Source organism: Vigna radiata, unplaced genomic scaffold (assembly GCF_000741045.1).
Source record: "Vigna radiata var. radiata cultivar VC1973A unplaced genomic scaffold, Vradiata_ver6 scaffold_247, whole genome shotgun sequence".
NCBI lineage: Eukaryota > Viridiplantae > Streptophyta > Magnoliopsida > Fabales > Fabaceae > Vigna > Vigna radiata.
In genome coordinates this window covers 435,510-446,413 of record NW_014541804.1, presented here as the reverse complement: position 1 = coordinate 446,413, position 10,904 = coordinate 435,510, and the positions used below count along the sequence as shown (strand labels likewise).

At 32.4% G+C, this 10,904-nt stretch overlaps 1 protein-coding gene across 1 annotated transcript; it reads right to left on the bottom strand.

Annotated features, from left to right (window-relative positions):
• Nucleotides 1-2,584: 2,584 nt before the first annotated feature.
• On the bottom strand, nucleotides 2,585-9,349 carry LOC106778238 (30S ribosomal protein S1 homolog A). The gene is made up of 8 exons (XM_022776116.1): nucleotides 8,346-9,349; nucleotides 7,614-7,688; nucleotides 7,462-7,533; nucleotides 6,562-6,642; nucleotides 6,338-6,435; nucleotides 5,105-5,230; nucleotides 4,085-4,133; nucleotides 2,585-3,074 (listed from the first exon to the last, which is right to left on the bottom strand). Exons 1-8 carry the CDS (start codon nucleotides 9,195-9,197, stop codon nucleotides 2,916-2,918), a joined length of 1,512 nt encoding a protein of 503 aa, XP_022631837.1. The 5' UTR covers nucleotides 9,198-9,349; the 3' UTR covers nucleotides 2,585-2,915.
• Between the last annotated feature and the right edge of the window lie 1,555 nt (nucleotides 9,350-10,904).

The following is a 10,904-nucleotide window of genomic DNA, read 5'->3' as shown; positions in this document are numbered from 1 at the left end:
CATGTCATACAAGAGTCAACTTCAATTAAAGCAAGATAAAACATACATCCTAACATGTATTCTAGACCTGACTTGTCTAGACTCTAGAATGATAGTCGAGTTATGGCGAGTCTTGCACTCGTAGTGGCTTATGAAACTTGGGTTCCCCACCCTACCACACTCACAAGGTGAGCCTGTTCCGGGCCTTGAGGCATACTGGAAGCCCTCAAGACTAAGACCTCCCGCTGCTCCTCACCACATGGTTCAATCCTCTCTACGTGAGAAGAAGAACCATTGGAGTTTCGGGATGACCCCCAAGACTGAGCTCCTACTTTCATTCTAAACACTAAGAATCTCACCGAGAGATTCTACACTTGAAACATACTATAAGCAACCTTGGAATCATACTTCATTCTTTTTCAATTCATACATCTTTGAACTATAATCCGCACACATGTTTAAGCTCTAAAGATCAAGTCATAAGTATTTAAACATGCTCCACAAACAAGATAACAATAACTTAGTCAAACACATAACAAAAGACAAACAAAGCAACTAGACTCTACACTCGTCGCAAAACGCACCACATTTTCCTAGCAAGACTAGCGCTTTTTGCATAGCGCACCTCTGGTCTCTCGCATAGCGCACCAGCTCGCCTAGCGAGACACCCCAAACAAAGAGCACCTCTCTGCAGCGACTTGCTAGGTGAGAGCATTCGCATAGCGAGTCTGCGAACGCCAAATCTACATAATCATGCAACTCACACCCCTCCTACCAATTTTAACCCTCTTGCCCAACTTCTAATACCTCTAATTCATTATGTGGACCTAGTTAAACTCGTCTAGATTAATTTTAACAATATTACAGTGATTCTAAAGTGATTTAGGCTTGAATTCAGTTCTAAAACATCAAATCCTATGACTTAGGGGCTCAAATCAAATTTACCATTTCTAACTTGCTTTAGTCCAGTTTTATGATCCTAACAGGTTACATTAGACATATTTAAGCTACCCAAACAGTCCAATTTCTCTTAAGACTCCAATTGCCCAAAATCACTCTCTCACTTCCTCTCACAATGACCTAAAACCACCACACAAACACTTGACTTCTAATCTAACAACACCACAACAGTATTTCCATTCAAGACTCTTTTAACATATCCAATTCCAACATTCAAACTCAACCTAAACAGATTGTAAACAGCACATTTCCAATTTACAGGTTCACACTTAACATTTAAAGAGCACATAGCTTACATTCACAAGAACATTGCATTTTCAGCTCAATTAACTACCACACACTAAATTTAACATGCATTCACATCAATCATCAAATTAAAGAACATAACTAGCTCCCCTTACCTTTTAGTAAACTATCAAGCTCATAAGAAAGCTTCTATGGTGCCTCACACAACAAGGACACAACATAACCTACAATCCACCGCATTAGTGGTAGAGAATAGCTCTTAGAGCTAGAAAGGGTTGAAAATTTCGAAGGGAAAGACCACTAGCTACATGCAACCGAAAAGTTGCATGCCCTAGGTTTCAAACAACAATGGGGAAAGGAATAACAACTTATCCGTCTAAAACCTGAAACTAATCCGTTAGTTTTGAAGCCCTTTACATTACGAACGCTTGGACGCCACCTACTGGAAAATTTAACGGTTCAGTGAAGTGATATTTTAGATAGAAGGCACAAAAAGGTTTGAAGAATAGAGTTTAAAGAGAGAAGGTTGGCTAATGAATCAAGATTTTCTAAAAGTATTTGTTTATACTATAAGAAGTCTAGTTCTATTAGTTTAATATACTAGCCCACTCTTTAACTCTATTTTCATGTCCTTAGGACAATTTCGTATAAAATTTGAGGGATCATTAAGTTAGACTCACATCTACATTATTTTAAAAGAAAAAAAATATTTCATTTAAAGAAAAAAATTATGCAAAATGATAATAATGTTGATGCAAAATAATGTCTTTATCTTATTTGCGTTTCATTGTGAAATAAATGTTAAATGAAAAAAAAAATTATCTAAATCCCAACTTAACTAAAGTGAAAGTATTCCACTTGTTCGTATTACACTGATATTCTTCTACCTACATTTTCTTTTCTTTTATAAATAGTACTATAAAGGGAGATCAAAACGTAATAATAGAAATAGAGATTAGAGTGCAAATTAAAAAAAATATTTGACTTCATTATAATTTACTCAATAATTAAAGTTTCAGATTTTAAAAAATAATAATCAAATTACCAATTGATGTGACGAATTGTTAATAAAATCTTTAATTTCCTATCATATTAAATGATTTAGTAATATTTTAACTCGGGATAATTACATTTTAACCCATTAAGAATAATTTAATGAGAATTAAGTCAAAAATTAAATTTTTATAAATGTTACTTTCTAATATATAAATTAAACAAAAATAAAGTATATTTTTTCAAACTTCTTAAGAGATATTGTCATTGTATCATATGGTTCCTTCTATTAAAATAAAAATGCAACAAAAATAGGAAGTATTACAAAATAAGTGTACTTGCTAAAAGAAAAGTTACATGAAAAGAAAAAGCAAAAGGAGGTGAAAAGTTAAGGAAAGAAACAATATGAAAAGGAAAAAGATCAAAATTGAAGTGAATACATGTAAATATAACTTACATCAAAATTAAGAATCTGCATGAATTTACCTATTAATCAACAGGTCAAAAAGGAATAGGAAAAAAAATTGAAACCACATTCATAACTTGTGTGCTTTGCGATGGATGCAATCAACTTATAAATTGACTGAATCAAGAGCTCGTATGCTATAAAGCTCATAATGTTTTCTTCGAAGAACGAAAGCCCCGTTTTAGAACATTTTGTGCCATTCAATTTCTGGTTCTGTCAATCAAGCTTTTCCATGAAATAATGTTATGCTTTCAAGGTTAATTGTTTCATGTTATCTCTCAAACTTGAACCACTTCCAGTTAGCATAAAGTGCTTCATTTTCAAACGGCAGGGCACTGTTTTGGAGGCTTTCTGGTTGTTGAGAGACAAAAGCAGGAGGTAGCTTTTCCCTGTATTTCTTGGCCATCATATCAGCCTCCAGAAATACTCTCTTTAGACATCAAAGAAACAAGCATATTCCAAGATCAATCTTACTCAAACCAAACAACTTTAAACAAATAAATAAACTAGTATATGCACTAATCATTTGAAAGTTTTTATGTTGTTATCCAATAAAAAATTATGTATGGTAAGCTTAAACTTCTATAATAATTAGCTTAAAATCTGTTAAGCCCAGATACTTAGCACTAATTTTTTGAAACTTGGACTTTTGTAAAAATTAGCTAAAAATCTAATATAGTTTCTACAATATTATAACTCAACAAGTATTGACTAAATATAATAGCCTATTCACAAGCATTATGCATATCATTGTTAAATTACTGTCTAATGCTAACTGTATCATTCTCCTCTCCTCCACTACCATCAAGCAAAAATTAACATAATTTCGAGGTTTGGTTCATCGAAAGAGAACTCTATCAATTGAAGAAGCTCAACACCATCATCATAAGGATATATATCCTCCACTAATGTCCCACAACTTAGCCTCTTATTTTTCTTATATAGTAATGACTTTCAACATTTCTGGGAAAAAATTGGAGGTAGCGAACAAAAACCAAATACCCATCCCTTTTTAGATCCATCTTGTTTCTCTTGAAAGAATGAATGGGGAGTATGTACTCCAATTCCTTTCATAGTACGAGGAGGAATATGACTGTTTAGAACTTTTCAAGATAAGCTCCTTGGATACTATTTGAAACTAACCGAGCCATATCCTAAAAAATAGGATTGGATACTTTTCAAATGCATGTCCACAAGCACTCAAAGTATCCAATAAGTACCCACAAAGTATCTCATAAAAATCTAAATAAAAAAACATTGGATACTGTTACGATACATATATGGAAGTATTTGAGGAGTATTGGTGTTTGACACCCAGGTACTTTTTTCATTTTTGAAGTATTAAGGCTTCATAACTAAAAAAACGTACCAACACAGTTTCACATTAGTTGAAAATGTAAAAAGTCATTTTACATAGAAATTAAACACTAAAATAAATACCTCTTTATTAGAAAGAAATTGGCCAGGTTCACTTTCAAGGTCTGCAATACTGCATGCCATGAAGAGAAACACAACTTAATGTTCTTCAACACAACTTTTGTGAGAAAGGAAGGGTTAAACAAAGCATGTATACAGGAAAGTAACAAGAAAATGAGTATATTGAGTTTACGCACACTCAAGTTAAAACAAAGTTAATTTATCTCAATTTGCAAGAAAGCATTGTTAAAGGAGGACTAATATAATCCTTTTCTAATGGTCGTATCATTACTCATTAGATAACTGGGCTAGAGTATCTCACTCAAACTCATGAAGTACTGGAATAGTGCTCAAACATTTTGGTCTTTTTCTTTGATTTTTCATGGTGCACAATAACAACAAAATATTTATCCCACGTGGTGGTTACATAGATGACATGGTGCCATTGAATTCATTTAAAGACAAAAATTTAAAGAGTGACAACACAACCACATCTAAATTTGGAAAACTACATTTTGAAAATAGATCAAACCATTTTGCAGAATAGTTCATTATGGATATATCTCATTCTCCAGTTATCCTTACTTTCACTCCATTTTTACAAATAATATTGATTTGCTTCTATAATTTTGTGTGATTTATTAATTTGCATGAAACAATACACAATTAATGTATCCATAGGAAAGAGCCTTTTAGAACCAAAGGGCATCCAAAGAGGTCACATGATGATGGAGTTTCAAACTTCAAGATAGGTGATATATATAAATTCTGAAGACATGATATTCTTATAAAGCAGTTGTAATTATATTTTTGGTGGATATCGTTCTATCTTATTTTGATTAGTTGCCTTATTGTTACCTTGTTCTCAGCCCGGTGATGCCTAATTTTGTAAGGAGTTCACGTGTAAAAAGTGGAAAGTGCAGGACTTGGAATTTTAATAAGCAAAGAAGTTTCTTCTGATTCACTAAATAACCAGTATAAACAGTAACAAACGGGTATACCCAACAATAAGAGATGTCAGTCAAAAAGTCAGCAATCCATTACCTTAAAGAAATTTTATCAGGAGAGTGTGACTTCACGACCAGAACTTTAACCTTCTCACCAACAGAAAGTATGTCTGTGATGGAAGGAATTCGGGCTCGAGTGATATCTGAAACATGTAGCAATCCACTGAAAGTACCCAACAGATTAATTTTAAATGTCAGGTTATGCACATACAGTTTAGTGATCCATGCAATTTAAACTCATAACGACTTAAATGCCAGGTCAAGTTATATATATTCAAAGATATGCAGATCTTAATGATGTTAAATAAGAACAATAGGATGACTGAATTAAGTTCTTAACAACAAAACAGCCAAGCTAGAATCTCAGATGGTGCAACTCTGTCCACAAAAAGAAAAGGGATAGATATGTGCATGAGTATAAAAATTGTGATCTATCACGGATTGACACGCCTTAAATTTGTTAAATTCATGTGCTCACTAAGATAATACAAATTTCAATGCAAAATGCACCTATGCATATAAATAAAGTTAAGTCATGTGTACTTCTAGGTTAAAGTTTAGAAACAAGTGCATGAATTGATCCACACAAAATGCCAAATCAAAGTACACAATCTAGGACATATTTACTACGAAAAAATGCCTAGGTGTTAGCATTTAATACTATATAGGTTCAAATCCCATTACACTTAGTGGAATTTTATTATTTAGGGTTTAGGGTTGAACCCATAATTCAATGGAAAAGGTGTTCCTTACTTCTTTTACATCCATTCTCATTTTAAGGATCTCATCCAATGGATTTTGTTAAAAAGTGAGGTTCATGAGACACTTCAGTCTCCAATAATAATTATTGAGATCACTGAATCTTGAAGATAACTTTTTGTGTATCAATACGAAATATATTATCTGTTTGCCAAACCAGTCATAATAGTGCTTTCCTTAAAGGCTGGTGCAGAAGACATTACTGCACATTTAAGAAAAACAACTAATTTTGTCATTTTACCGGTTACTTACAACTCTTTAAGCCAGTGTCCATGCAGTGCACAAGGACACAAGCAGATAAACTTGCATTATCTTTTCTTATCTTCACAAGTGGCAACATCAAAGCTGGGAAATTGGAAACATGAAAGCATCTAAACAATACTCTATGGAATTGTTCCCTTGAAAATAAGGACTGCACCAATGTGAATCTGTTGAATAATGCTATGACTTACCAAACAGACAAAAAAGAAAGCACGAAGAGCCAACAACCTATATCCAAGATATCACTCACCTTCGATTTGTTTCTCCTATTCTTATTTGGGCTCCATAAGGAAGGATCTTTTTTACAGTCCCTTCAAGAAGTGTTCCTTCTCGAAGATATAACTTTTCCTGCAATGTATCAATTACATAGTAGCAGCTATTTCAAAGGACAAAAGAGAGCAACCAGAACCAAAATGTCCACTGACTATTGAAACTAGGAAACAAGAAGGGAAATAGACAGATTTGCATACTGACCCAAGCTTCCCTCTCACTAATTATCAAACTGTTATCAGCTTCATCTACTTGAATAATTTGTACATGCATACAGCGTCCAATCTATACCATTATTATCAATTAGTTGTAAGAACTAAGAAGTACAACGAATGTAAAGAAGAAAACACGGTAAGATTAATAACGAATGGGGGGAGAAACATCTAATGTGTTCAAACTGATGGGGATTTTCAGTTATAAGGAGGGAGGGAAAATGCATTTAAGTAGTGAAAACTTTTAAGGCAATATGTCGAGCAATAAGAATTGAAAAGCAGATTAAATTCATCGAGCTAGATGATGGTCATAAAGTACTTTGAAAGTCAACTTGAGATCATCACTTGAACACCATAAATCGTGATACATAAAAATTTAATATACTGGCATAAGTTTAAAAATTAAAAAATAAAATAAACCAATATAAACCAGTGAAGAAACATAGAGATCTTACTAAAGTAATTATGGAATATATCATTTTGAATACATGTCAGAACAAAATGGTATGAATTTCGAATATTTCTATTACTAAGGAAGTAGTTATTAAAATTGGTGGCCACATTCTAAAGGCAAAGACATGCCTAAAGCTTGAAAAGATAATTGCTTCTCAAAAAACAACAACAAATTAACAGGGTAGCTTATAGAGGATTCCGCCAGTCACACTCAAGGAGACCCAAGTTACAAAAAAATTTAATTGGGCCTAATAACACTATCAACATCAGCGAAGCTATAAATATTATTATATGTCCATCCACTCAATATTAGATAATACAATAATAGAGTATCAGAATTCAGAAGAAGCTCATAAGTAAATTAGCTGTCCCAAAATAAGATTTTATTGTATATTATATTTTCTTTTGTCAGGGAGGAAATTACAGAGCTTGAACTCACATTTTCTTTCAACTCAGAAAAGCTATTTAGTCTTTTCATAAGCTCAGCTTTGGGAAGGAAAGCTCGCAAACCCTGCATATCCAATTTCAAGAAGAGATAATTATGTACTTGTATGATACATGAACAAAAGTATTCAGTTCAATGGCACAGACCTCAATCCTTGTTAGTAGGCCCTTAGTATTCCACTCAGTGATTCTAACTTCTACAGGTTCACCCAGTTGTTTTATCTGCCCAAGACATTAAATGTAGAAGAGTTAAATCTCATTGACACGAGAAGAGATTATTGGAGATTGCAGGTTTTAAAATTGGATTAAAGCAACAATTTGGCATAAGATCATTGCTTTGAAGTTTGTTATTATCACATATAACTATAGTTATTTGTGAACATTCACTTATCAATATATGAAAATACTTTCAAACCAAGGAATCAAAGACATCTTCAATTGTTTTCCATACTAGTGTCAGATACAACAACCTTCAACTATTTTACCCTATCTATTGAATTTGTTCACTCAGATGGATGAGACACCATAACTAGATAAATGATAGTATTTTTGTGTTCACAATGAAAAATGTCAAATTTTGAAACATTGATGTCTTTATTTAAATGAAAGATATTTGTTTTTGAAACATTGATCTCTTATACCATTTATTTGTGCTTAATCCTAACCATGCTGTGGCTACAACTTTTAGAATTTGCAGTTTTTTTGTGCTGGTGTCATGTCACTCTCGTGTCTTTTGTTGTATATGTGCTTCCTTGTGTCCAACTTGGTAGTCTTAATAACCTAGCCTTTTGCATTTCACTCAAATCGCACAAAAAAGTTACAATACCTAAAATCCTAACCATATGTAAGGGAAGAAAAGAATGAAAGAAGGACAAAAACCTGCCTAAGCCGATGCCAGGCAATCCGGCGGAAGAGCCTTCTGGTAGAAAGCAGTGGCCTACCAGCAAGTGTCCTACCCAGAACCTCAGCAAACAAAATGGTCCCAATTTCTACGACAGTTCCCCCAGGTACTGGCCCCCCAATCATTGCATCATCATTCTTCACAATCCCCATCCTTCCCTCAACCATAAAACTCTCTTCAGCCTTACTCACATCACACATCAAGTGTTCCATCTCTTTGCTATACAAGGGAAGCACTTCCTTTGTCAACATTGTCCCCAGTAAATCAGACCCCACATTCACATTGAGCTTGTTCTCATTACCTGAAACCACAACACCAACCACAAAATCCCCAGGTTTGGGCTCATAGTACTCAGCACAAGCCTTCCCATCTTCTCCACTCTCATCACCCACACCATCTCTTCCCTTAGAACCTTCCAACACCCCACCATCTTCCTTCTCCTCCACCACAGAATCATCACCTCCCTTTAAGAACTTCACAAAGGGTGCCAATGCCAAAGCCTCCTCTTCAGTAGAATCCATCTCCCTGTGCACATCAATTTCAGAAGATGACCCATTTCTACTGGTTACCAGTGAAGGCTTGTCCAGCAACTCTAGCGTTTCGAACTCTTGGATTCTATCATCAACCACAAATTCCTCGTTCTTGGAACAAAGTGGAACATGGGTAGCACCCAAAATTGTAAATTTATTTGTAAAAGGGAAAAATTTAGGAGATGCAAGTTTCACGGGGCTGGCATGTTGTTTGTTCCTCAAAGGGTTTCTGACATGATTAAGAGGTAATGAAGAGTTGAGAAGTAAAAGGGACTTACAAGAACGAAGAATCAATGTCATGTTCGAGACACAATTTGAAGTTTGGTTCAGTTCTAAGTTTCGTGCCACTTCGGAGTATCCTCTGCAACCATTTGCTTCATTCTGTCTTCCTTCACTTCGTAAGTTGTTGAGAATGTCACCAACATGCCAATCACACAGATTCTTGAAATGGGATAAGAGTACATTACACTACCATTTCTCTTATTTCATATTTCTTGGTGAAGGTAAATAATACTTTTTATTTCTTTAATTATTTGAAAAATATTATAAAAATACTTTATATATATATATATATATATATATATATATATATATAACTTTTTTAATTATTTTAGAAAATATGACATTATATACATTTACAAGTTGTTGTAAATATTAAAAAACAAAAAAGATGTACATTAAGTTATGTCAATACTATTACCCTTAAGTTAATGATAGTGTACATGTGCCTTTTAATTTTGAAAATCATGCTAAATTCTCTTCATTCTACCGGTCTAAAATTAACTTTATTAATAAATAAATATATATATATATATATATATATATAAAAAAAAATTTAATTATTTTAGAAAATATGACATTATATACATTTACAAGTTATTGTAAATATTAAAAAACAAAAAAAAAAAAAACGTACATTAAGCTATGTCAATTACCCTTAAGTTAATGATAGTGTACATGTGCCTTTTAATTTTGAAAATCATGCTAAATTATCTTCATTCTACCAGCCTAAAATTAACTTTATTAATAAATATAAATCAGGAAACCACATTCATTTGTCTACACGTATTTGTGTGTATAATTGAGAGTGATAGTTTTTAACTGTCATAAAAAAACATTTGAAGTTATATAAAGTAGGAAAAACACGTGTGTTATTTTATTTTATGATAAAAAATAATAAAATTATAATTACAAAAATAAATATAAATGATTTTTATAATTTAATTGTGAATAATTTTTATTTATTTAATTTTTAAAAATGATTAAATTTTAAAAACTAGTTAAGTTTAAATACAAACGATCATTTGAATTGGAAAAAAAATGTGGACAAATCATCTTCTATGTATAGGTATAGGTAAGAAACTTTTTTTTAATAATTTTAAATATTTATATTTTAGACACCTCTCCGAATCTTAAAATTGATTTAAAATTTTGGTTATTGTGCATACTTAAATAAACTAATCAAAAATCAAATATTGAGATATATGTAGGAATGAAATAAATAGAAAAAGTTAGACTTGGTGGATAATGTGGTGATGCACATTCACTTTTGCCATATATGTTGAATATGATAAGAGAGAATAGGGACAGTATTAATAATTTAGATTTGACTAAAAAGTTTCAAAGTAATATAAGGAGAATGGCTTACTACTTGATGGCTTACTTTACATTGAATCACACACCATTTACAAACTTCATGCATGCATGTGGAGTGTTTTCTAATCATATTATAATAAAGATGGGAGTACTTTGAAAACTCTTAGAAACCTGTGTAGTCATCAAATCCATTTTGTTTTGTTCCAAACTTCATTGAAAAAAGTATTTTTCCAATATCATTTCTTCCAAGTGTTCTAAAGGATAGTTATAGTTTCCATTTTGGTTTTGATTAGCTAATCTAAGAATGAATGACATTGATGAGGTTATGTGCTTAAAGTAGTATAAAAATGCATTTAAAACATGGTAGAATGTATATAATTGAATTAAGAAGTTTATGAGATATTAAAAAAC

What these genes read in the sequence shown, in the direction of transcription:
- LOC106778238 (XM_022776116.1), bottom strand. Translation starts at nt 9,197, where the DNA reads ATGACATTGATTCTTCGTTCTTGTAAGTCCCTTTTACTTCTCAACTCT. An exon ending in GCCTACTAACAAGGATTGAG is followed by an intron (nt 7,534 to 7,613) that starts GTCTGTGCCATT and finishes TTGGATATGCAG; the next exon opens with GGTTTGCGAGCTTTCCTTCC. An exon ending in TTTCTGAGTTGAAAGAAAAT is followed by an intron (nt 6,643 to 7,461) that starts GTGAGTTCAAGC and finishes ATAATGGTATAG; the next exon opens with ATTGGACGCTGTATGCATGT.